We start from the raw sequence: 27,709 nt of genomic DNA, 5'->3' as shown, positions 1-27,709 counted from the left end.
CGTGGGAACAAATTGGTGCCTCTGATAATGTCAAACCACCAGATTTCTTCCAGGAAACCACCCAAAGTTGCACATTTTGAAACACAGGTTGGGTTTCACCGCATGGCGCGGGCACTACGCGTACTATTTTTTTTAATCTAACAAACTGTTTCGTACAAGTCAACATTCTTTCTAGGACATGTTCTTGAAATGTTTCCCTGCAAAATGTACAGTCAAAATTTTTTCTACTATTGGTGGTTTGTTACACACAACTCCTTTTTCATCATTTTCAACGACAACTTGAAAAAATGATAAAGACTGGTGTTGTTGGAAAAGGGTGTTAAATAATCTGCAGTTTGTGTTGCTGCAATTAGTGCCTAAATTTAATTGCAATTAGAGCCTGAATTAGTGCCTAAAGGCTAAATTAAAACGGTTGAAAGCAAAAATTTTCAATACTTATTTTTGCGCAAACACAATGCAAATGAGTGTGATGACATTACAGTAGTTCATGCGGCAGCCGTGAAAGTGCGCGGTGCTTCCCAGTCTGCCACCATCACAGATCAACTAAGACTCTGCACTCCCACTAAGTAGACAAACAATGAATTGTAGTCCTTACATAATGCAGGAACAAAGAGGACTGTGACACACTCACTTCAGTGTCCCTCTAATTAGGGTGCCCGTTCTCGTGACAGGGTGCTTCTGTAAGCACCTCCCTCTCCGTTTGTTGGCTTTTCCTCGCAGGCTCCGTTTTTTTTTATTTTAGAAGACGTCTAGTTCCAACGTTATCCGTCGGTCTTCCCTCTTCCAATTCTGTTTGGCTGAGATTAGCCAAGCCCTCTGGTTCCTGCCCGACATAGAAGAGAAACGACTATTTTAGCACATTAAGATTACGAGTAGTATACACGGATGAAAAAAAAAATCTGTATTTAATTACCACGTTTAGTACCCAGACACTGCCGGTTAATGCCCCCACGTAGCAGAGAAACCGTGAAGCGTTGTTGGCACAGCATAGTTAAAAAAACTAAACCTTGTAGACATTATTTTTAGTGGTTTATTATCTCTGGCTTGTTCTTGACCAATGTTTTTTTTTTCTTGCACTTAATTTCAGCAAACCGTATTTAACTGCAAAGTTGTTTTTTACAAATTTGCATACTATTATTTTCTTGCATACGTCATACCCACAAGTTATTTCTTAAATTTAAAGTTGCACAGCTGTTCCATTTTGTTTGTTTGTGTGTGCGTGCACAAAGGCTGTTGCTGCATTACTTTGAGTGTGAGAGAGAATAAACTTTTTTTATTGAGAAAAATAATAAGGTGTAGTGAATAACGATATGTGATTCTCTCACAATGCCATTTATCAGGCCACTGCAGTATGAAACCCCGTCCCCTAAAAATAAAACCAACAAAATGCTGCGATCGTACAGAACATAGCACAGCATCTCAGACTAGTTTTACAAAGACCAGTCTTGATTACCATTTGCCAAATTGCTTTGCAGCTGAGGGGAAGTTAACAAAACCCAATTCCAAGGTAAAAAACGCTCCACTTACTGGACGACCTTCGTACGGATGTTCAGCAAAATTCATGCCAGGCCCAACGCAACCTGCAAGGCAAGCGGGGGGCAAAGTCAAGACTTTCGCCAGCAATGCACAGTCAAGGATGCCGAGAAATACTTACGGTCATAGCTCTGCGTGACCTACAGGAGAGAATGAGAAAACTACACAATGGAACACCGGTCACATATATATAGCTGGCTGCATTGTTCCTGACCCACGCATCGGTTGTGCGCAAAAAGCACAACTGCCTTTATATCCCGTTAGACACATTTAAGCTACAAATGTACCTCCACTGACATAACCCTGTGATATGGCTATCAGCACTGCGTGATCGTGCTTACACACAAAGTGGTGATTGATTGATTATAGGTTTCAACACGTTGACGCAACACAGGTGATGAAGCGCGCATAGTTGAGGGCTCGGGATTAATTTTGACCACCTGGCGATCTTTACCGTGCGCTGAAATTTCGAACACACGGGCGTTTTCGCTTTCCGCCTCCATCAGAAAAGCGGCCGCCGCGGCCGGGTTCAGACAGCTATAAACACAAAGAGAAGTCCCATGATGCAAGCATGCTTTACCACCACGCACTTTCCTAGTTTTTAAAATATCCTCCATGCATACATTTCCAGTGCTTGCTTCACATCACTCGATCACAAGCAAAACTGCCCCCTTTCCCACTTCTTTTCTAACGGAGGAATCTCCCCATACCCCAAGGTGAAACCAGTAAATCGAAAGTACGGGACCGACGAATGTGAGGCGGTGGTGGAGACCCTCGACTTCCTCCAAAACATTACCCTCTTCCTCGGCAACAACAACCTTTCTCAAAGATTAAGACGCTCCAGTTCCTCCACACACGCCCTTGACACAATTACGCCAGTGTTGACAAGAGCTTTCCCAGACGAAGTCACAGCAACTGACCCGTCATCCACATTACCTGCAAAAGTGGCTCTCTTGTGCTCGATTCACTGTGGGACCTTTGCCCCAATCTCTTATCCTCCAGTGTCCCATTCTTTGCTGCTTGCACCATCCCCTCAAAAAAGCCAAAAAGAGAAGAACAGGGTGCGGGGGAGGCGGGGGAGTGCCCCTTACCGGGGTAAGCGGCAGGGTCGGCCATGCCCCTCCAGGGAGGCACCTGGGGGGAGCCGGCGTACTGGGCCCCTACACCGTCCACACCGCCCCTCTCCACAAACCCTGCACGCACGGGGGGAGGGAGAGAGGGGCTCAGCACCAGGAAGAGCCGAGTCACTCAACGCACTTCACAACCGAGCAAGCCCTCAACCACCTTCACTGACACGAACTGGCCGCTCACGTGAGGGACCAATGTTAAGGAGAGGAACCGAGAGCACCATTAGAACACATCCACAAGTGCCATGGTGGGGCGGCAGTGTAGGCACTGGCACCGGAAGGAGATTCTGCAAAGCAGAGAGGGAGAGGATAGTCTCCTCCGTAAGCCTCCTCCTTCGTCCCATTCACAGCCAATATAGGGCACCGCACAAGGGAAACCAGAAAGGCATGGTCGAGCATCAAGCCACAGCTGACCAGACAGACGGGAAATCCTAGGGGATCCCGAATGGGACTTGCCCTTTGATGCTAGGGAACCTTTCTGGGGAATACAATTCTAGGGTAGCCCCCACTGGACGTGTACATGCTAATGCAGTGTGCTGGCCCTACAAAAGATACAGGGGCAGGTGCTACGGCAGCTCCTAGAACAATCAAGTTGCAAACCAGGCTTGTAATTGTCATATATGCCAGCCGGCATTTTCACTGATCACTCGCAAGGCAGTGCGTGTCACCAATTGTAACGAAGGAGCTAACCCATAAAAAAAATGCAAATATCTTGTGTGCCAAAACTGCTAGGAAAGCTCAACACTCACAGGACTCGACTCTGGGTGCCCCAATGAGTGGCAGGGCCAAACACTGCATTCGAAAACAGGCCGAGTGCACATCCCTACAAGCGCACCTTCCCTGTTTGGCTTTGTCTTTTGATTTCAATGCTGGAGGTATTCCTAACAGGATCATCATATGGGCCCACAGTATATTTCTGCCAGAATCCCAGTGCCAACAAGCCACCAAGGCAACTGGTGGCTTTGTCCCCCACCTGCGAAGCATTACCAAGGAGAAGAACCGCCAGCAGCTACCTACACAAGACTACCTGAAATCCACCAAATTGGCAACCAGCATCCCACACACCCTTCCTTACACGCGCGTGAACGCACAAATCAACATAAACCGAGCAGTGTCAGAAGCGTATCTTTCAATCTACCCGTGAGGACCCATTGGAAAATTTGTTGCTACAGTCGACTCTTGATAATTAGAAGTCGCTTAATTGGAATTTTTGGTTAATTAGAAGCGATGTGATGGGCCCAGAAATTCTACATGCAATCACTTGAATATTCAAAGCTAAACACTCATTACATTGGAAGTTATTTTCAATCGCAAGCATCGAGGTTAGATAAAATTCATATTTTCAAGCCAGAATCACATCTTGTACCCTAATGTCCGCACCATCACAACTGAGGCAGCGCACAGTTGATAAAGTGGCCAGCCAGTTCAGACGGGCACAAGCGTTTGCATCTGTCTCTTTTGAGGTCCTCAACCTTCTTTGTTGCACACAGCACCGTGTGAACCCTTTGGGTGGTGGACGCTTCAGGCTTCGATTTCAGCGATCAGTGCCAACTATCATGGCAACCTGTGGAGGAATGGCGAAGACGTGCCCGTTAGCATGAGGAAAGGAGGCGACGTACAAAAACTTGAGGCTAGGGCGCCGGGGGATTATATGCCCTCAGGAGTGTCCCCCCGATACAAAGGGGCAGCCACCAAGCCATCATCATCATCATCATGCTCGATGTGGGGTCGGCAGTCGAGATTCTGACGGATGTGCTGCAGACTTCTGACAATGCTGCTCTTGTGCTTTTTGTTTGATTGAAAGTTCGGTCAACTGGAAGAGTTGTGTCGTACCCATGGACTGCGTATTAACGAGAGTCAACTACAGTGTACTTGCAGCCCTTGTGTCCCCTCTGCCCCTCTTTTTCCCCGAGTGTGCGGATACCACGCTTGTGCAGATACCACGCTACAAGTCTGAGTGCGCAGCTTCAGCACGACTGTGCCTCCCGCATTAGTCATTCGCAAAGCTCTTACCCACTCCTGCAAACATGTACCAGGAGCAATGCAGGGCATTAGACCAATGGTTTAACACTACCGTGCAGTAACTCTCGTCAGCTCCTACCACAGGGCTCCGAAATATTTCACGGGCACTCGAAAACAGGGCACTGTTTGAATTATATGGTTTACTGACGTTGCTAATCAAAGCAAAAAAACTTTTTTTTAATGCATTCACCGTTTGTGCTGCCTTTTTGAAGGGGATTGTGAAGGTACAAACTGCCATCATTAGGCTTGGCCAGTGGCCACTATACCTCTTAGCAACCAATATAAGCAGGTCAGGAATGGCACATCAAACAGTAATCAAGCTTATTTAATCCACCGGAACTCTGCTCTGTGCAAAGGAACCCAGCTGCCCTTTTATGCCCCATCCTGAGTAGTTCAGTCATTCCTATTCAGCTTGCAAAACTAATTTCTGAATACTTTCACCTCTACTGTTCCCGATTCCAAATCATTCGCACAATATAGGGGAAGCAATAACATTGCATACTGAAGGCCCCTAGATCAGCATTCACCTTCTCAACATTTGTTTGCATGTGGACACCTATTTTGCCTACCCTATGGGCCCAGCCAAACAAGGCCTGCTTTGCAATCCGGGGGCCTTGCACGAACACAGAACCAGTCAGGGTGGTCTACCTGAACAACAGTTTATGGCTTGCTCCTCCCCCTTCCCACACCATTCTAGGAAATAATGATCAATACTGCCCAGTGGGAGGCAACTATGACGAATTAGCATCGCTTTTCAGAGGTGACTTAAGCAGAGCGACAATTCTTGGAGAGCAAAAAATAAGAAAGCAGGCTCCCCCAGAATGCTTTTAGCTGGCTCAGCGCTTGCGATGTGTAAACGTTAAGGCTGCGAAACTGATTCCCCCGGACATATCTCCCTTTTCGCGCACGGAGCTCCGAAAGCCCGACCTGCTGCACCACTGTCGCTGCGGAGACTTCCAGCCCGTCGTACAGGTTCATCTTTATCACTACCCGGCACCCGAGGACCCACAACAATCGTGCCGACCTGCATGCCGCTCTAAAATGGCTCAATCCGCCGCAGCAGGGCAGGGCACCGAGAGGCAGGGAAGGAGGAGGAGGAGGGAGCGGATCTCAAATCGATCAGCACGCGCATTATACCCCGAACAATTGGTCATCGCGCTATTACAACCGCTGCTCCGCGCAGAGTTGACACGTTTACAACAGCGCCTTCCCCCCCTCCCCCATGCGCCAACACCCATTCCGCCGGGGAACGGGGAGAGGGGGGCGGTGGCTCTGCGAAACCAAAGATGCCGACGTCGCACAGCCCGCACCTCCCGTGTGTCGATCAAAGAAAAACTGACACGAAGCGGCAGCAGACATCCTTATCTCGGCAGGACCGCGTCTCAAGAATACGGGCACACCAGGGCTAGGGAGAGTGGAGAAGGGGGGACTAATTAAATCTCCACGCATACACACACGCCGCTGAAGACGGCGACTACGGAAGCCGGGAAAAGCCCCGGCCCGCCGGCAAGCTGCCGTTTCCAAGGAAACTAGGTTCTCCGACAGCGGCTCACTACGCCCCCCTCCCCCTACAGCGCTGCCTCTTTTCTCCTCCAGTTTCCAATCGATCTGCGCCGTACTACGAGTGCAGGCCCCCCACCCCCCTCCCGTTCCCTTCCGGCCAATGCGCGCTCGCAGATACGCACGGACAGACACACATCAGGCTCGGCGGCATCGCGGCAGAAAGCGAAGCAAACAGCAAACGCCGAAAGACCGGGCTCGTTACGGCCAAAGTGCCACACAAGAACCGAACGCAGCAGCACGACTGCCGCAGCAGCCTCCATTCCCACGACGGACGCTAAGCCTAACAAAAGCAGACGGCGACCGCCGCAGACGCACTCTGCGCTGCGCGGGGGACCGTCGCCGTTTTTAGCAGACGACACGCCGCTGCACTGACGACTAAAACATCGGTACCGGCCTGGCCATTCGCGACGCAGTCTGGACGCCTTAAACGCGACTCCAACGTGAAAAACCTTTCGGAGCACACACACACGCAGCGAGTACGGGCGGAGCAGTGTTTGTTTACATGGCGGCGCAATCGCGAGCAAGCAGCAGACGACAAACAGCTGCGCGTTTCGCAGCAGATTCGCCACTCACCGCACCACGCCGCCAACATGGCCGATTTCCACCAGCCGCAGCCCCCAAAGCGCGCAGTTTTCGGGCAGAAGGTCTCAACGTATCCGCAGCAGCGAGGCAGGGCGGCAGCAGCCCATCACACGCAGAGCCACGTCCGAGCCAGGACACGCAAATGCTGCGACCGGAAAGCCAGCGGACGGCGAGAGAGCGGCGGACAGAGCCGTCGTTTTTACTTTCCCGCGCTTTTGCCCCCCTCCCTCGCACGCAGCGGGGCCTGCTCTCCTCCGCTCCCGCTCTTTCATCCCTCCATACTTCACTGCGCGCCGGGCCCGATAGATAGATAAATAGCCAGCGCTCCTTGGAGGCTCTCCTCCCGGGAACGCCGCAGGAGGCTTCCTCTCCTCTCCTCGCTCCTCACGGGGCGTGCTCTCGCTCGGAAGAGGCCGCGACGCGCTCATGTACATACAAACACGGATGGATGATTGACAGCGGACTTCAGCCTTTCGATCGCTTGCTTGTTTCGTTCCAACTTCCACCGCCGGTGCCATCTACCCGCGCATTTTCGGTCGGGCGTGCATTAGCGCCGAAACTAGGTCATCACCCAGCTGGTACAGGAGAACACTAAACGAGCGCGCGAAAAGAGTCGAGATTTCCGGGAACCAGCTTCAGGCATGACAGATGCGCGCGCCGCCTGTGAATGAGCGCCGCAGCGGGACCGCGGTCGAAACGGCGTCGCTAATATTTCACTTGAAGGTCATAACCCGTAACTGCATTAACTTCTGAGAGCATCCAAACAATGCTGCGCTTGCTTTACCAACACGGCTCGCTGCCCCGCAAAAACAAAACTCGTCGCAGGAGATGAACAGATCTAAGATGGCACGATTCCAGCGCCAACGACATAAAAAGGTCAGAAGAAAAGCTGCCTTTACAGAACGGCGAGCAATGTTTTCAAGCCGCAAAACGTGAGCCCGTTTGTCTCCTCAGATCAGAAACCAGGCCGAGAAGGAATTGGGTTTTCAGTACCCCTCAAAACTCCACTCGCAATTACTGTGAACAAACAGAAAGCGGACTGACGTACTCGTTCTCAGCGCAAATCCCCCCCCACACACGCACATCTCCGGTTACTGGAGGTAGCTTCTTTCGCCTAACTGAAACCACCCGCGACCCTTTGTCTTTGAAAGCAGGTTGATCAAAAGATGCGAAGCAGCTTCACAGTATTCGCCGCAAGTGAGCGCGAAAACATGTTTCCTTCCAAATAAAGCGAGTACTCACGGAAATACTAAACGATTGTACGCGCATGGTTAAAGAACGTTCCAAATTACGCCTTTTTTTAGCGCGACGATGGAACCGTGCAGTAAAACAAACAAAATCCTGCACGCCGACGGGAGATTTCTACCGGAAATGCGTTATGTTGCGGAGCAGGTTAATTTTAACTGCTGCGCTGAGTGACAACTAGAACACGGAACGGTAAAGAGTACGGTGAGGTAAGAAGCACTTGCGTTTTGCTCCTTCTGCCGTTCCCTTTTGTCCTGTTTTGTCGTGATGGATCAGCGCAGTAACTATGATCCATCCACTACCTAGAAAGTTTACTTTTTAAACCATTACTGAGCCTAATACAAACTACGCTGCTTTTTAAGAGGGAAATATTGCGGAATATCCTCTCGTTCGAACGCTATACAGCTACCGGAACTTTTTGCGTAATACTGGCCGAATTCGGGTTAAAAAAAAAAAAAGCCACCGAAGAAAGACTACTTTTTTTTCGGGTATCACTCCAAAAACTCCGTAAAGGCACTTTTTTCCCCCCTGTGGGTTTAAACTGAACTGTCCTGAACACACACACACTTCATCTGTGTCACTGGGGCAAGCCGTACTGACGGTGTGCTCGGGCTCTAAACAGGGATCGACTGCGGCAACGAGAGATCCGGCAAAATGTTAGCACGGCTGTCCCTCCTCCAAAGCCACTGCCCCAACGAGCCGGTGATGCGTTTCCTGCCCTGCCAGGCCGGCGCTCTCATTAAACCTCAGTAAGGGCTCATCCCGTTACCTGCCGAACAAGAGTGGAAGGTCGTCGACCAACATTCCAAAGCCGCGATAGAGTCCGGGAAAAAAAAAAGGGGGGGGGGGGGGGCGTGTGGAAAAAAAAACGAATTAACAAGAGACAAAAAGCATCACTTCACTTGCATAGCGGCGTTAACGAAACGATATTATGCAACAAATGCGTACTTGCAATAATGACATTTGGGGCGAAAACTTGGGAACTTCACTAAGTACCTTGAAGGGAAACTTCGCAACCAGCCACGGAAACACTCGGGGATAGGACAACAGCATCGTGGCTGAAGTTATCCACATTAGAATGAAGCGGAGGAAGTGGGGTTCAGCAGGCCATTCAAAGCAGTGGCAACCAAACGAATGCGGGGGCCACAAGCGACTCGATGGAGGGGTGAAGATATACTGAACAAATTTCGGACAGACCCCTCAGGTAATGACACACGCAACACTCTTGAGAATACTTGTCTCGTAGAAAGTGTCCCCTCTTATTAAAGCGCCTTCTTATTAAATACCTCGTACATACAGACAGATTCCTTGGGGGAGTTGCCCGAGAATGCGCGCCCATTAAAACAAAATGGTGGCAACGCTGTTGGTCGTTCGAGGTAGCTGCAACGTGTGGTCGAAGGTAAAATATCCGCAAAAATCAAACGAGAAGGTTTTCAAAAATGCCCGAAATTTCGGCGCTGGTTACACATTTGCTCTGTGGCCGCGGCGGAGTCCGGAAGTTCAGGCAAGGCCGAAAAATAGCTCGGCGAGTGTAACGGAAGAAACGCACAGCAAAGCCACACTGTGAAGTAACTGGTAGGAGGCCAGCTTTTCCCATCAACAGCCCACACTTGCAACGAATATTCGGACGAGCCCGCCGTAACCACTGACCGAACTCAAGCGCACAGCATGAACGGTGGGTGTTAAAACAGGGCTGTTGCGAATGGCTCAAAATTCTCGGAAAGCGAAGGAGAGCACCCCTACAAAACGGAGAACGGAACAGGCCGACAGCGGGCACCGCGCGCGGCAAGTGCAAGGCTCGGGTTTCACCGAGGAACGCAGCCCCCCTCTCCCCTCAAAAGAAGGGAGAGCGAACGACGGAGAGCCGGGGGACTGTTCCTTGAAGGAATGTCGAACGGAACGCTGTAACCTTCTGTATCTTTGTATTATTCTTTTTTTTTTTGCACTCCACCGAGTCGTGGTGTAGATTGATCGACGACGACACTCGGAAAGCTTACCGACACTACACCACTACAACAGGGCCACGAAGACAACATGTGTACGTTCTTGTTTAATTTGACTCCGAGCTGAGTGTCGAGGAAAGCAGCGCGACTTGAACGGCCACCAAACCATGTGCGGTTAAAAAGCCAAGACACTGCGAAACGGACTAATCGGAAGCTAGCCACTTGTTACTAATACATTTCTAACCAAACAAAAACATGCAGTTCTCTCGCACATTAATTTCAAAAACAGCCCCCCTAAGCTTTCAAACGGTACCAGCCCATGAACACCAATTTGCGGTGTCCTTCGCAGGCATTTTGGAATTATAAAACCGCATTCGTTGTAAGCGGTGCTTCGGTAAAAACGAAATGATCTCCCCTCTTTTCAATGCATCCGCGACCGTGAAAAGATTCGAACAGCGCGACGTAGTTATAACGAGGTTGACTGCATTTACTGCATACACACGCGCGAGGTATCTTGAGCACTGTCGCGAAGCCCCCGTTCAATTTGCTTTTTCTTCTTTCAACTCCTACTTCGGCCGCCAAGGCCCTGTTTTTCTAAGAAAGGCATGCGGCATGTGTCTGCGCGCTGACCGACCGGAAGACGCAGCTGTTACGGGGGCCATCGGCTCAGCTTGGGTTACAGCGCGGCAGCGGCGTTCCACACCCCCCGTGGGGTCTGCACTGGCCGCTTTCGCGCTCCGGGCTCTCGGCGTAGTTCAAACGACCTTTCTGTCTTTTACGCTGTTTACTTTAGTGTGTTTTGTCTGGATTACTTTCTCTACGCCAATAATTCTCCAAGCGCGCGTTTTTCGAGTTCCAACTTTGCTTCTTTATGCGATTGGTCTTTTTCTCGCTTTGGCGGGAACATGGCTGATTGGTGTTAGCAAGCGTCGCCCCGATTAGCTGCAGAAAGTGGGGCCAGAATGCGCTTTTTTTCCCACGAGTCCTGGACTGCTAAGGGCGGTTTGGATCAGGGAATCATTCGAGAAACGCTGCCGCCAGTCGTCGGGCCCTTTCGACGAAAGACCGCCATCCAGTCATCTATGTTGCGTTAAATACTCTTGCTTTCTTGCCTCTTTTATCATTTCATGTAATAAGTATATTGTTTCAAGTTCGTATGTGTTAAATGTCCCCAATGTTATCAGTAAATTAAAGCAGTTAACCTTGAATACTCCTAAGCCTTCTCGACTTCCTCGGCACTCGACCATCACGCTACCCTACCGTAGCGGCAGTTATCGGACAAATTTCGCCGTTACAGCACTACGGGCGGCGGCTCCGTGGAGGAAGAGCATGGGGAACACGACGTGCGCACGATCAGCCAAAGAAACAGCATTGGAATCGAGCAGCCGCGGTGGTCGTTGCTTCTGGCCCGCTCGCCTTTATCGACCCCCCTCACGTGAGCGTGGAGGAGTGGGGGTGAAAGAGGTCTACGGGCGACAACAACGGTCGTCGGCGTGCTCGAGAGTCAGCTTTCAGCGCGGTGCGCCGTGGGAGGGAAAAAGGCGGGGAAGTCTGGGGCACGCGACCGTGCTACGTGGCGCACAAGCCATCCATCCATCCTTGCCGGCATGCGGGTGCACGCACACAGCGCGAGCGCCGGGCACCGACCGCGCGCGCGTGCTCCGATGACGCGGATCGATGCAATGATGTGGACAGCGTGGGCCTATTTTGTCCAAAGCGGGGAGCACCGGCCCTTTCGTTACCGCGGCGGCCAGAAAGGTGGCACGACGGCGCCGAAGCCGACTGAAATGCACGGCAGGAAAATCGCCAACACCACCAACCACTACGAGAACGGAACTGCCCGACGCAGGCAGCACCCTTTTTTATGGCTTATCCGTCGGTTGTTGCTTCCTATCAACGCGCAAGACAGGCTCAGCTTAGTTGTAGTGCCCGATAATCGGCACATCCTTGAAGGTAAACATTTCACGGAGATTCGTGAAATTTACCGTCATTTCTGGACGGGAAAAGTTACGGCCGAGAAATCCAATTACGGCGAAGTCCAACAGGCAAAGGTACAAGAATAGGGGAACCCGACGTTTCGGAACCAGCTCGGTTTTCTTCCTCGGGGGTGACCGCACAAGACTACAAGGCGGTGCTAAAGCGTAGCCCGAGTTACCCCCCAGGAAGGAACCGAGTCGGTTCCGAAACGTCGGGTTCCCCTATTCTTGTACCTTTGTCTGTTGGACTTCGTCGTAATTGTATTTCTCGATCGGCACAGCCGCACGTTTCACTACCGTAACCCCCCGGCTGCTCGGGTAGTGCGAACGCGCGATGCGGGGAAGCATGGGCTTGACTCCGTTCGAAGACGAGCGCATGCGGTACCTGGCTCCGCGAATCGACCGAGTTCGTTATTTTCCCCACGCAAGGCATTATCGAACTTTTAAACGGGCCGCGCGCTCTTCTGCGTCGATTCGAAAGAGAGGAGGGGTCAGTGCGTCCACGCTGCCCCACGTTTTTACTCGAGACGGACGGCTGTCCGTACGTGCGTGCGTGTTTTAAATGCTGGAAGAAACAACTCGGACCGTCAACGCAGATGTGTCGCTCACGACTTCCCAGAACCTTCGAAAACTGCTCCCCCAGGCCGAGTTCGAGCAGCGCAAACGTAAGCGCACAGAAGCTGCCAACACTTGTGAGGCTCGCGCTGCCACGCGAGACGCCGTGGCAAGAACGAACGCGGAACCGAAAACGGAAGGGCCACCCAAAACGCCACACGAACAAGACGCCGTTACGGAGCTGCGTAGGCCAAGCAGCGAGCGGTCCGAGAGGCCACGTACACCTTGTCCGGAGGACCGCCTCTGAGAAGCAGTTCACCACCAGGGAGTCGTTCGGGACCTCGTGTAACGACTGCGACACACTCTCGTTCTTCTCCGACGCCTACCCGGATCGTGATTAGTGGTGCCATCCGAGAACCGAACCAGCACCATCGTGTCTTCAGCTAACCAGAACTGATTGCCCCAAAGGATCCCCTTTCCTCGTCCTTCTGTTCCCTAGACGCCTTCCTTCTATAAACAACGGTCGTTCATCATATCCTGCACTGGTGTTATGGCAGCCTTAATATTTCTCATCTGATGCGTGGTGCTAAATGTAGCGGTGGATACAGCTAATCAATCTACCAGCCCCTACCCGAAAAGAATGCCCATTTCAACGTCATTGTTCGTTCCAAGCTGTGCTTCGTGGTAAGGGGGACGCGTAAACAAGCACGCTCCCCCGCTCCCATTCTCGCCGTCGTTCTCACGCGTTGCCTGAGAAGGCAGAACTATTCGCAGTCCCACTGCAATGCAAAGCGTCAGTTATCCGCACTCATCGATCGATACTTTCCGTCTGCCTAAATTGCGGCACGTACGCACGGAGAAGCCTGAAGCCGAAGAGAGCGACCTCCGTTACGAACGCTTTCCCGGGACACCAGCGTGGGACAAGCGGCACGGCGCTACAAGTGCGCAGAAGAAAAAAAGAAAGCGAAACAACGCGCCCCGCTGACCTCGTAAATAGAACCACAGTACGGCGCATTTTCATCGGCTTCAATTACCCGCGCTCATCGAGACGTGCTACCGATCAATACCAGCCTCATTCGCGTACGTTGCGTCACAAGACGACGCAACAGCATATGCACACGTACATCTTCAGAGACGCTCACACACAAGAACAAAATGACCAGACGACTGCACGAATGTACTGCGAGTACTCGGAGTTGATATTGCCTTGCAGCATCGGCCTCCTCCGGCACAACACAGGTCGGGCGACCATGATGATGATGATATAGTGGCTAAAGTAGCTTGGTGGGTCAGCTGGTTCATGATTTTTGAAGTGAAATTCATTGAGTTCATAATTTTTGAAGATGCCAGACGAGCAGCAAACATTTCCTTTGCTACATCAACCGCTGTTAACTTTCGATTGCTTAGAACAGTTGTCAGCTGCCACTATGGGATCCCGGTACGCATCGCCTACGGGACACGGCGAGACTAGCCTTCAACGTCCAACCCCCAATCGCCCACCGTGGCCCGCTTCACAATGACCGCCTTGTCAACAAGCGCGCAGCAGCAGCCTCTCTCTCTCTCTCTCGTCCTCGTCATTAGTTGGGAGAGGGGGCGATTATTCCGCGACGCGCGCAACAATGCACAGAGCGGGGAAAGCCGGGCTCAAAGGGATCCGTCCCTCCCTCCTCCCGCAACCCTTTTTCCCCCCTCCGGACGCAATGTTCCATCGCTCACTCCCTTTCACCCCCGCCGCTGCGAAAAGGGGACTCGGCGAAGCAAACGGGAAAGGCCGCTATCGAAGCCCCGGCTCGGGAGAACAGCAGCGCCGTCCCTCAATGTCGTCGGCAAAGAGGAGGGACGTAGCAACACCACCTCGCACGCAGAATGACCCCAACCGAACTCCGTCGGGGGCACCGCTGCCTATCCCCAGCAAAACCTGCCCGGCTAGAATGAAGCTACAACACGCCGCCAAGGCGTCTGCATCCACTAACCGGCAAGGAGTGAAAAGAGGCCGAGAAAGCGTGGAGGGCAGTGCGAGGCATGCTCCCTGTCGCGGGGCGATGCGCAGGCCTCCGGAGGGATGAAAGGGCGATGCCGTTAGGGTGTACGCGGGAAAGGTTAGCTTGGACTGAGAATGGCCATTGTCTCGATCTCTTCCCCCTCACGTTCTACACCACTGCGCAACGAGCACGACGGACAGATTGCCAAGCGCCCGTACGTGCACGCTGCCGCCGCGCCGAGATAAGCAGCCTCGCAGCCCTTTTGGAAAGGTTCCAAACACGATAGGGGGGGAAAAAAGTAAGATGGGGAGCGAAATAGTGCACTTGTGGAAGAAAACACCTTCAGACACTCAACGTTAACAAAACAGGTTCAAGCGAAACAAAGTGCCGAAATGCGTTATCGTGCGCCTTGGGCATATTATCCCCATTCGGCATCTGCAGTGTTCAAATACGTTAGCAGCGTAATGCTATGTGACCTTAACCACTACGAAACCAAAACTGCGGTATAAATCGAGTCGAATACTGCTGGGTCATAGCGACTTCATAGCATAGTACGCTAAAACGCTGCGGCTGTAAAAAAAAAAAAAAAAAAAAAAAGAAAGAAGAAATAAAAAGCGGCAAACGCGCGCTGCGAGCATAGCGGCGTTCCACATCACGTTGCAGTCACTAGCGCTCAAAATATGACGCAGCAAAACTCCTATTTTCCCTAATTTTTCACAACAATGAGGGGTTGTTTCCACCTAAACACTTCACTCTGTTCCCCATCTCCACACGAGGGAGGTGCACCACAGTGTTTTAAATGCGAAACTAGCGTTATTGGGCGTTGTCTGCTTCCCTGGGCGAGACGGCCCGACGTGGATGTAGTCAAGACCCCGGGCGCGTGCGTTCCAGTAATCCTCGTGAGGGCGTTGCGAAAACCACCGCACACACAGACGCACACCAACGCAAAAAATAAAGTGGGGATCGGAACGGCGCTGCTGAGCACCCACGCCCTTTCTCCTCCTCGCGGTGCTAAAACCCGGGCCCTGCCCGTCGCTTCCTCGAGACGCACGCCAGAGACCTGCCCCGGGGGGAAGAAGAAAGTGCGCGAACTAAGGAGATTAACGCCGCTGCAGCACGGACGACGGTGGGCGGGGAAGGAGGAGGCACACGCACGGGTCCCAGAAGAACGACGACGACGACAATGGCGGCCGACGGGAGGAAAAACAAAGGACGCCGACGACGAGACACAGCGCACGTCGAACCGAGCACCGTCCTCGCTGATACAGTGGTCGGGGAGAAAGGAGGAGGCGCGCAGTAATGAGAACGAACCTGAAACGACGGCTGCAGCTAACGCTGACAAAGGGGAAACAAAAAAAGGAAAAGGACAAAACTGCACTTTCTGCGCCCAGGCACTGCGCACACACCTTCGCATTCGGTCGAATCTTTTGGGGGGACTTTTTACATGATTCGCTAATGTTTGGGAATGCCAAGGTTTCTTGGGGGAAGAGGGGGCTAAACAGCGCGTACGAGCGCCTGACCTGCCCGCCGTACTGCTCGTAGAACATCGGGCATCCAAAGTTCCGGCAATCTCTAAAGCTTGCAAATGTTCACGAGGCCATCGAATCTGCTCGCCCACTGAGTGAACAGTAAAGTGAGGAAAAAAGAAAACGTCGATGTGTACTAACAGAGCCGCAGGCCCATTTAAAAAAAAAAATGCACCGCACTCGCAACGCCGCTTCTAGACTGCAAGAAAGTCCACCTAAAAAAGGTACTAACCCACCCTTATTTATGAAAGCAATGCGCGAAATTGCTCTCGGAAATCATTTCGGCTTGAAGGCGAACAGCGATCTGCTTCTAGTAGTAGTGCAACAGAGCAGTGCGTGTGTGGTGTGTGTGGAGAGAGAGAGAGAGAGAGAGCTTTTATGTGGGCCACGGTTACTGAGGGTTGACCACGCGCAACTTCGGTAGCCGAGCGTACCGAAGCCTCCTGAATCCCCTGGCCAGAGCTACCCAACGCCTCTTTCCATAGCTCGCTGCTGGATATTTGAGGGATGTGATCGTAAGGGCAAGCCCACACGGAGTGTTCCTGAGTGGCACGTCGGCTGCATTGGGGACTGCACTCAAAGTGAGCCACTGGAACGGAATGCCCCCCCCCCGCCCCCGTGACCACCACTAACACAACCCCTGCTTGAGAATTTGCGACATCACAATGTACTGGTAGTGGCGGTAGCATTAGCAGTAGTCAGTAATGGTATGTATGCACGTGTTTTAATGGTGCAAGGGCGTCCGAGGCCATAGAATGCCTGGGCAAATGTCTTGTGGTGGTCAGATGTGGGCAATACAGTAGAGGAATGAATGAAAAGTACATAAAAATTATTAGTAGTATATGGGTGCAGATGGCCCTTGTTCTAAAACATGAACATGGTTATATTGAGATATGAAAATGACGATTTTACAGCGTCAAGGGTGCCAGGAGCCTCAATCCGTGCCAAGCTCGCATCGGAGAACCCTCAGTACTGAATTCATTCCTAAAGGGGGTCTCAGGTTACCCCCCTAACGTTAAAAATCCGAAAATCGTGAAGGTGGGATACGAGGCGATGCATGAACGGGCTCACCTGCGAAAAATACTGAGCGATGCAAACGAGTTGTGTGTGCGCAGAGCTCGGTAAAGCATTCCCATCTTGCACCCTGACATGTGGTACACTCAGCGTGTGCCATTTATTAGATAAGAGAGTGTGTAGCACAAGTGTGGCCTCTTTTCAGCCAACATATGGACATTTCAGTGGATGTTTTGTCTGCACAGCATCTACCCATTTCTGGTGTCACGGTGTGCAGTTGCGTTGTTTATTCATCCCGCTGTTTCTGCCAGAGTCTCCAGGGTTTCTTTCATAAAAGTGGCCTCGCGTCCTGGTACGGTCCGCGGGATGTCTACACCACTACAGAGAGCAGCAGCTATTTCACTGTCTGAGATGTCGCTATGTTGTAGCAGATGTGGTTTGAGGGAAAGGAAAAGGAAGTGCACTGGGGATGTTACTGAGCTCAAAGGGAAGCGCTCACATGAGGGGAAGTAGGAGGAAACGAAGGAACAGAGCAGAATGTTACGGAGATAGAGGAAGAAGTGTCCAGGCATCCAGTACGGCTGTCAGATTTTTAAGGTGATGAGCCTTTCCTGGGCCACCTAAACTACCTAAATAAGAAAACTTGGTTCGTCCACCAGGCCCAAGTGAATGAATGCTTAATCATGAAGTACACATAGGCAGGACAGTTCAAACTACTGAAACTGCTGGCATGGCTCATACATCAAGTACAGACATGAACAAAATAAAACGCGAACAAAAAATATGAACAAGAATGCACAAATAGCGCAATTTCTTTCCATGGCGGTAAAATTGCCCAAGCATAACAAAGTTTGTGCCGGCAAACAATGTTCGGAAACGCATCTTTCCAAATACACCACTAGTGGGCCATTATTTCATCTCCACAATCGATATTGTTCGATTTCACGTGTTTTGGTTCATATTTTTCAGTTTGCTTTTCGTTTGTCTACAACGCACTGGAATTGTATTAAGCATAGACATTTGGTTAACATTTGCAACAGTAATTGAGAAAAAGAATTACATATTTAAAACGGCACAACAGGCAAGATATACACAAGTTACACATTAAACGTTTTTCACAAAAAAATACCACACTGATCCCGACATTAAAAATGACACTGTTTTAGACACCTTGCACTACCCCGCACTTTGACCACAAATTAAAAGTTGCAGAATCCAACTGCCACACCAATTTACGTTTCAATTCATTTATGCTGAAGACAGCATGGGACCGGGAGCATTGAGTGTATTGAAATAAATACGAACAAACACAAAACAAGTGGAATTACCTCCCGCCCGATATCCTTTCATCCAATGGTATGCTGAACTGTTTTCACCAAGTACTTTTTTGTTCCTCCACCATGTGCTACAAATAACTCTGTATCGATCGCTTTTACGGTTTATATTCCGCTAGAAATTGTATAATTGTTCTAACTTCACTGTACCCTTCCCATTCATGGCCCACAGTATTGCATAAATAAATAGAGCTCAGGATTGCGAAATTAGCAGCACAGAACAGACAGAGAGAGAGAGAGAGAGAGAGAGGGAGAGAGAGACATGTGCTGTCAGAACAGGTGGTGTGTGAGCAGTGTGAATGTGGGGAAATTGAAGTGAACAAATTTCTCTCAAATTCGTTGTGGGAGGAGCAAGAGGGAAGTAGAGGAGCCTGAAGTTTGTGAGGGAGAGATTGGAGACGTACTTTCGTGGCAGGTGCGGCAGGAGACTATCATCTTTCGGCGACATTTGCGCAGCCAAACAAGCAAATATATGACCAATTTTGTGTAGAATGGGCCAACCTGGTCACTTTGGTGACATATGTAAGAAACCACACTTCTACTAGCCTTCCCTGCCTGTGGCGACGCTCAAGGAGTCTCAAATGGATTGTTGTACTCCAATAAAAATGTGTGCGCTTGCTGTAAAAGTACAAGTATCAATGCTCACGGTCTTTGCTCTTTATATAAGTTTGGGCCACATGCTGTGCATAATGCAGCAGAAGCAGGCTTCGAGGCACCTGTGCAGAAAGGAGTGCTATTGCGCTGTTATTGCAAATTCCATGACAAGTGAAATATCAGCCCTGCTAGAAGATTGCTCACTGGCCTCCACAAGGGAAAGGGGTTCAGCTGAACACCAAAACACCAACCCACTTTTAAAGTGGCTGTTCCCCAAATGCACCCTCCTGATGAATAAGACAGGAAGTCCTGGAGTGTGTGACGCCAATGCAAAAAGACGAAAACGACGCACAGAATGCACCTCTGATTATGAATGGAGCAGCATGAAACGACGCATACAACAAGTACGACAGGATGCTTGACAAGGAGACTAGCGAGCTGCTCAACAGGTGGTACAGTGTGCAGCGACGAATGCAGCAAGCTTTTCATCAAGGCGAAAGAGGGACGAGAAAATAAACAGACAGAGTGCAAAAAGAGTAATAAACAAAGAAGAGTGCAAAGAGGGTTGAGGGGTTTATTTGTGGTCGTAACCTAAAAATAAATCTCTCACAATCCGTTGCTAATTTAACTGAAACCGCCACTACGCTAAAAGAAATAAAAACAGCGGAGATGTGGGAGCAAACTTGTCTTTGTCTTCAGCTCGTTTGGTCTTGCTTTGTGAACACATTCTGCTCGCAGTTTTTAGTGCATTACTCAAAGGTGTCTGCTCATTTTAACAAACGAAGGAATGCCAGGTCGCAGGTTTTTCTCATTTTTTTATCCCTTTTAAGCGCTTTCTGCTGATTTTACAGACGTGAATGAACTTAGTGATGCCTTTTTCTTTGTTTCCTGCATCCAGATGTCATTGGCTATGATTGTTGAATTTGCCAAATCACCAAGCAGCAATCTGCATTTACGCTTCAAGCCATCCCTCTGTGCATAGCTGAAGACATTCTCCAACAGAACAGTCATTTTTTTTACGTTTGTTCGGTTTACTTCACCGTCAATAAAAATGTAAAATGATCAGAAACTGCAAAAGCAGTTGCAGCCTGACCAGCCGTGCAAAAGATAAGGCTTATTACCCAGGTTAGCAAGCACCCTTCAAAATCACCTTTCTCCCAAACCTGTCTCGCACTTGCACATGTGCGTGTGCATTTCCAAACTCAGGCGATTTGGTATTGCATCAGGCATTTTTGCACAAGCAGAGAGAACGCAAATTTTTCTTAATAATATTTGGATATAATATTTGGACTTCGCACATTTGAGACACCACTGTTCCGTCGAAAAAGGTTTGCAGAAATTCCGCGCAGATGGTTCCAAGCCTATGTCTGCCAACCCGGATAAGCGTGACTGTTAGTGTTTGCGGTTTCCTTATCGGTGCGCGCTAAAGAAAACACTGGGCCAATGTCACTCCACTACCAGCACCACCAAATGTCCCCGCCTCGAAATGTACTAGATAAGCTCAGCACACAGGAGGCAATGCCACTCGTGAAGGCAACCCAAGGAATGCAGGTGAACCTAACTCTGAACCATGGCCTGTGTGGGTCGGTGTCTAATTGTGCAGGCCCTCGTGAGTACCACAAAAGGCACACTTAAAATGAATGCTTAAACAGCAAGAATGAAGTCACACGGTAGGCTGAAACAAGACACGCTGCAAACTACCATATCAACACTGGCACACACGGGAGTACAATACGTACAGAGAGGTAAAAGGGATTCAGGCACATGTTAAGCACTTTCCTAATAGAAAAGCAGAGCACCACAAGTGCTGATCCCCTTCAAACAACCTATTCGGTGATGGCACTGGTGTTACACTGGGACTTGTAGAGCAAGCAGAATGAGGGGCTATGCATTGGCCAAAATGGTCTGGCACCCACAAGCTACCTTGCATCTTAACAGCCAAAGAAAGGAATCCTTGGAAGTGGTGTCACGGTGCGTTTAAATCTAAACCGTTTGACGTCGCCCCCTGCCTAGCTACAGCTGCTATGCTAAGACATCTTTCTTTTGCAATGTCATGGAATCCATTAACAGGTTCATCTTTAGGATACAACATGTGGGGTTTCTCAGAGCATATTGATGAAGCAAAACAGAAGCACACATGGAGCTTTCTCTCTCTCTTTTTTTTTTCTTGCTTCGGTGCAAACCAGCTAACTAGCCACAAAATTTGTGCTGAGCTTCTCACTGTGAGAGCTTTGCTTCTTGACGGGTGCAGTTGAAACTTGACCAGGCATTTTAAAAAGGCATTCTGCAGACCAGAAACAAGTTTACCCAGTGCAAAAGTTTGCGACAGCCAACAAAGAGCAGCCAGAAACTTGTTTCCGATTCTTTCTCTGTATTCCCTCTGCGACCTCTCTCTGTACTGGTCCGTCGAAGGCACTGGCATCAACACCTGAGGTTGCCCATTCATTGGTAGGCAGAGAAAACTGCAGTACCCTGCTCTAACCAACAAAAGCAAATTCGCCAACTCAGAATTTTGGAGGAGATGTGTCCGTTAAGACTGGCAAGGAAGACAGAAGTTGAGTTTGCCATTGACAAACATGCCAAGTTTTCTGTTTTTAGCATGACAGCGCCAAACCTGTCCCATCTGCGAAGCCAACCCGAGCAAAAGAATGGCCAAGACAAAAATTCCATTGCAATGCAACACTGAGAAACAGATTGCAGAGCCAGCAAGAAAGAGGAGGCAAAGTTTCCAGTGCTAGGCAATGCCCAGGAACAGTAACGCCTCATTTGACTCTTTCCACTTGCTGCTGTCGGACACGCATATCGAGTGGCAAAGTTACGTCTGTCTGGTACTTGTCCTCTGTCAAGTGACGAGTCAGGCATTGTTGATGCTCTAAGGCCTGAGCTCAAGCCAATGTATAAACCTTTTGCAGGGTGCTATAACCTCAGTTGCGATTATGAGCAGGCCCAATCCATCAGCGATTGACCAGCACTAAAACGATGAGAGAAGCAAAGCGATCCTGCCGTTGAAGAAAAACGGGGAGCAATTAAGCGCACCAATGCCTTCCTTAGCCTTGCGAAACCTGCCTACAACCTTGCTCACTTCTGACAGCCACTGCTCAACCATGATAAACCGGCGCCCACCACTGGCACAAGCAGCTCTCCCACTCGCTACCACCACATTCCTCGGTGAATCAGCTCTCAAACTGCGTGCCATGCGAGTCTCTCTGCCGTTTCGTACACACATAACCACCTTCAACATAACTATAACCTTGCTAAACCCAAGAATCATGAAGGGGCAGCATCTCGCTCTCACGCCAATCCTGAATTCACCATGTGAGCGACGCTAACGTTGAATTTTTTCGTTCAATGCTTCTATCAGTATTGTTCTGTTCTAACACAGCTAAACTCTTTTATTTACTGAAAATCAGTGGTTACATAAAGCTCGTTTCACATCTACTGCTACTTGAAGCATTGTCTCAGGTAAAGATAGACACAAGCTGAAATTTTACTACAGTTCCTATGTCTGACTAGTACCTTTCTCTCGTTCTGTGCATGTATGCGTCCCACTGCCAAGCTATGTTGATAAACCAAATTGACAGCGTGCCCGTAGCCTTGGCGGGCTCAACCGTCCCCTATTAAACTCTACAAACTCAAAAAATCAACCTCATGTGCACTGCTTCAGCTTAACGCACAACTAGCCCTCTTTGCATGCAACATAAGAGCAACACAAAAAAGGTAGGGTCATTTTGCTAAGGCGAAATGACCCTAAGGTAGCACTCAAGCCGTGAAAACACTGCGCTAATTCTGTTCTATTTCTTTAAGCTTAGTTTAGCCACCACTGCACGGACAACGTGCGTACGTTGTGCTTGGCTAGTTCAGCCAGACAAGCATGACACTAAGCATCAATGTCTACTCTCTGAAACCACTGCGAGGGGATAAGGGCGATACAGTGCACAAGCACAGGAGATAAGGCCACGTAAGCCAGAACCCGGCTGTATGTACGCTATCCTCCTCTTCCAACTGCTGTCCTCTGTGGACCACAGGCACACGCAACAGCCGCTGCGCCTAGCACTGTCAATGATACAACCACTTCTAGTTCCCAAGTGGTCACAGTGCTCAATACGGCAACGGTGGTACGGAAAAGAACGGTACCAGACGTCACACTTGCAACGCTACTGCTTGTCTGGCAGCCTTCTTCCTTCAAGCTCACGCATCACTCTTTCACCTAGCAACCCTGATTGAAAGGTGTGAGGAGGCGCTATCCGAGTCGGGGTCGGCAAAGAGCGTGTGGCTAGGACCACAGAAATGGAGAATGATGAGGAAAAAAGCTAGGAAGCGGAATAGAGGTGGCAAGATGGAGGCAGGAGGTTGGCGGTTCACAGAGTTCTCTGCTGGATGCAAACGCCCAGGAGACTCAACGCCAAACCACATCCTCCTTCTGGCCTTCAAGGCTGCGAACTACATACCTACAGCTTCTGCAAAGCAACTAGTGAAATCGGAAGTTCAACGCCACTTCACCACCTCGCAACGGCCTGCGCCAATGGCAAGGTCACAGCACCAGTGGCCATCCTACCGAGCAGGCTCACCGACATCGACCTTGCACACAAGCGCAAACATTCGCTATTTGGACTTCCTTTCAGGACCATTCTTACTGGATTAGCTCGATTTTCATTTGTGTTTGCCCAATTTTGGTCCCGTCAATATACTGTGGTCCTTATCTGATGTCACCCGCCTCGCTTCTTTTCCGCCAGTTCAACTTTAACCTCCTCATCACTAAAACAATCTGCTTTACAACAGGCTTCACATTGACAGGCACAATTTGCGCTCTTGCATTAAAAAAAGCATGTTTACGCTATGCAGTAGTAGCCCAACAGAAATTCGAACTTGCTCAAGCTAAAGCTCAAGTTCATAGTTTGCCCAACGTGACCCACGTAGTTTTCACTGCCCTTGTAAAAAGGAAGCTGTGCTGGGTAGGACAGCACATAAGGTTACAGTTACCCTTGGAGACTGTGGTTTCTGCCAGAGACTAGACACAAAATTTTGGGTGTTTTAAGCCCTAAAACTTCCCATGGGCTATGAGGTTGGCTGTAGTGGAGGACTCCAGTATAATTTTTACCACCTGGGGATCTTAAACAAACGCCGGATTCTAACGCACCGGCATTTTTCGCTGTTCGCCTCCATTAGAAAAGTAGCAGACGCAGCCGGTAAGATATCCCGCATCTTTGGGTTCAGCAGCGCACCACCTTGGCCACTCGCCCACTGCTGTGGGTCCGAGACTAGACAACAAGAGCTTAGAAAAGGTGTGCTGTCTTCTCCAAGGCTAAACACACACGACTGTGCAAGCATGAAGCTAGCAACAGAAGGACCAGCTGCCAGTTCAGCACTCCTGCCATCTCTTGTCTTTTATCTTTCCCAACCCATTTATGCTTTCTTTCTACCTTATCTCTCCACCCGCTCACTTTGTGCCTTGCCTTATTGTACTCTTGGCTGGTTTGTTTACAGCGACATGTCTGTTTGCCATCTGGTTGCCTTCGAATGCGTATAACCAGCTCACAGATAGCTTCCTCACGGCGAATTTGACAGCAAAACAAATACACATCACAAGATTTTTCTGCCGGAAGTTCCAGTGCGAATAAGTCCAAATTATAAATCACAAAGTACCTGTTTTAAAAGTCACTGCCACTCTGCCCCCCCCCCCCCCCCCCCCCCCTCTGTATCCCAAAGAATACCTTCACACCGGAGGTGATTGTGTGCTAAATTGATAGCTTGTGTGGAAAAAATTTCCGAAGTTTGTCTCAAAACTCCACCTGAAACATTTTTTTTTCCCGGAGACTTCCGCACCGCAAAGGCTTGTTGACAACACAATGGCTGTAAGTTCGATTTATAGCATTCGTTTCCGAAACATCCAACAGCTCATCTCTGCATCGGTGCACGGTGGAACTTTCGACCAGCATTTCAATGAAAAAGGTATCAATACAGCTTCTGTAGCTCCACGCCCTAAACCACAAAACTCGAAGTTTTCATTTTTTTGGCTAGGCGAATATGCAAGAAAACCGCACCGTTGTTTCGCGTTGACTAGGCGGTAAGTGATGAAAACAGCGCAGTGGGTTTTTCGGGGAGGAAAAAAATAGAGGAACGGAGGGGGGGGACAAGGCAACACACACTGTTCCTATCGGCTGCCATTGCGATCACAAAAAAATACCAAAATGTGAAAAATCCAAAGTTAGCGCAAGCAACATGCACCTGGACGAAACGCCCGTCATCCGTTTCCCTTTCCCTCAAATGCAGCAGGCGGGGAAAGCCCACACTTGAGCGCACACTCACACGGATAGTACGAGAGCACTAACCAGCAACAAAACAAACCATTCTGAAGCTGCTAAGTTCCCAAAACTACGACGGTAAGCACAGCGTCCGACGAACTGATGAGACGCCGTAGTTAGGCCTCGTAGCGACTTACGCAGTTATTTTTTTTTTTTTAATTTTGACTTCCTTGTATCGCACACCGAACACCCTGAGCGCATCACGCTGGCGACTCATCGGCAGGTTAAGAGCTCCGCCATGCTACAACGTGCTGGGCAGACGCGAGCTTGTCAAAGGCATCGCAGCAGACGCTGCGACGAATCCGTCGAAGCAATTTCTGTCGCTTTCGCCAGCGACAAACACACAACACGGAGGAACAAGCACTTGGAAACAAACGGCGAAGTTTCGCGTTTTCAACGTGATTAGACGCCGCGCCGCGTTCAAAGTCTCGCTCTTTCTTTTACTTTTTTTTCCCCATACGCGCAGCCCTTGTTCAGCAGACAACGTGCTCGCCCCTCGTTTTTTTTTTTTTTTTTTCTTTCCTTTTTCGCGATACGTTTCCTATGCATACTCAAATATTGCAGATGTATCTAAATCAAGGACTTACCGAACAGTTTCACCGGTTCCGAGAAGGGTAGACGTCGCACATTACGCACCACGAGCTCATTGAGGTTGGGTAGCGTTCACTGGACTCATCACAGGAGGCGAACTATGCCCACATAATCCGCAGAGCGAGCGAGGGAACCGCTGCAGTTTTCAACGTTTAAACGCGCGCACCTACTGACTGACCCCAACAAAAAAAAAGAGAAGAAAAAGGGCGCGCTCCAAGGTGCTTTCGCGAACGTAGAAAACGCACAGTGACTGTTCAGCAGTCGGGCAATCGGCGGTGAAAGTATGAAATCCGCATCCAGTAGCCAGTCACAGCGGGGGAAGAGTCGGTTAGGCTTAGCGAAGAGAACGCGAACCAAGCCCCGAGGCCGTCACTGCGTTTTCGGCGTTCGAGCGATGCTGGGGAATCGGTTCGCCGTTGGTGTCAACAAAGCGCCTTACCGTTATGTTTTCGCTGTGCCGGTTTTGCACACAAACGGTGGCCATCGCTGCTACATTGTCTGAAACACTCAATGAAAAAAAAATGTACCGTCTGTCACAATGAGTACGACGGGCGCCCCATCTGACGGTTGCGGGGAAAACCCAAAGTGAGGTAACGCGAAGAGCGCGTAAAAAAGAAAGAAATGGGTATTAGCGATTAATTACCTGTACTTGAGTTATACATACCCAATGATGCTTGGATAAACAACAAAGTAATTACGGCGTAATAAACTCCTGTACAGCTTGTTCCAGCTTAGCACGTGTAAAAAAATGCAAAGTGGAAACAAGTATGAAAAGAAAATTAGAAACAAAAAAAGCTTGCAATATCTTTCTTGTAAACATAATTGCGCAATATACACATGTAATTTTTCTATTACATTTTGTTACGCGAAAACAAATGTGCGTGACAGACTGCGTTTATGTATCTGTCATTCAGGAAGAGTGGCGTAGAATAAAATTGTGTTTTGCTTTGAAGCCCGTTCCACAAACCAAGAGGAGCACATGTGTTATCGGGTCGAAAGGGACTACCACTACGACGGGCTTTGGGAATAAAAAAAAAAGGCATTTCTTTTCGCTACTCATGAATATATATCGGACAAGGCGTCGGAGAGAAACGACCTAGTTCTATATCCATGGATGTGTGTGTAAATATACATATTGGCAAGGCATACGTCAGTCCGGAAAGCGTGGGCAACAACTGTAAACATTGGGCGTGGGTTCAGTTCCCACTGTGGACGCGTGTTTTCACCGCGTTCTTACCTAACAAACATTTAGAAAGAAAAGGTTAATTTCACTAGTCAAAATCTTAATACAAATGAAAATAAAAACAGTAACTATACTCCTATGCTTTCCTTGGCGTTCCTGACAATTTATATATATATATATATATATATATATATAAAGAGAGAGAGAGAGAGAGAGAGAGAGAGAAAGCAGGGCGGAGGTAGGGCAGAGTTATTCCCATCCTCCATGGTTATTCCGGCGTTCTCGACCAAGCAGGCCATGGAGGTTTTTTTTTCCTCCATGAAGCAGGCAGACCAGTAGTATGGTAGTATTAACTCTATGAGGCAGACAACGGAACCAACACCGATAATGATGATGATGATGATCGCGCAATGCAAGCACGGAAGGGAGCGACGATGATAAGCGTTTCTGGCTGGAGAAAGCGATTGAGAGCATGGCCACTTAAAACATCAGTGCCAATACGGTGCTCAATATATATATATATATATGTGTGTGTGTGTGTGTGTGTGTGTGTCTGTGTGTGTGACGTGTGACGTGTCTTTCTGTAAGCGCGGGAGGGAGGGGGATATGTGATGTTACCATGTTACCCCGTTAGCTG

The 27,709-nt window shown here is 49.6% G+C and overlaps 1 protein-coding gene across 6 annotated transcripts in view; it reads right to left on the bottom strand.

The window, feature by feature from the left end:
• Positions 1-26,484, bottom strand: part of LOC144138595 (uncharacterized) — a 59,784-nt gene extending 33,300 nt beyond the window's left edge. Inside the window, exons 1-3 of one of the 6 annotated variants that reach the window (XM_077670965.1) lie at positions 26,329-26,484; positions 2,625-2,726; positions 1,528-1,580 (exon numbers count right to left, since the gene is read on the bottom strand). In XM_077670965.1, coding sequence (XP_077527091.1) covers positions 1,528-1,580; positions 2,625-2,649 — 78 coding nt within the window. In that variant the 5' untranslated portion in view covers positions 2,650-2,726; positions 26,329-26,484. Of the gene's footprint in view, positions 1-1,527; positions 1,581-2,624; positions 2,727-6,818; positions 7,070-25,885 lie in introns of those variants that run through there. The other 5 variants (XM_077670966.1, XM_077670964.1, XM_077670963.1 and 2 more) reach the window with 5 other exon arrangements.
• Positions 26,485-27,709: the final 1,225 nt, after the last annotated feature.

This window comes from Haemaphysalis longicornis, unplaced genomic scaffold (assembly GCF_048455015.1).
Source record: "Haemaphysalis longicornis isolate Haplotype H1 unplaced genomic scaffold, Haemaphysalis longicornis Haplotype H1 scaffold_5, whole genome shotgun sequence".
Lineage (NCBI taxonomy): Eukaryota > Metazoa > Arthropoda > Arachnida > Ixodida > Ixodidae > Haemaphysalis > Haemaphysalis longicornis.
The sequence above is the reverse complement of the archived record's forward strand: the minus strand, read 5'-3'. Positions and strand labels throughout refer to the sequence as shown.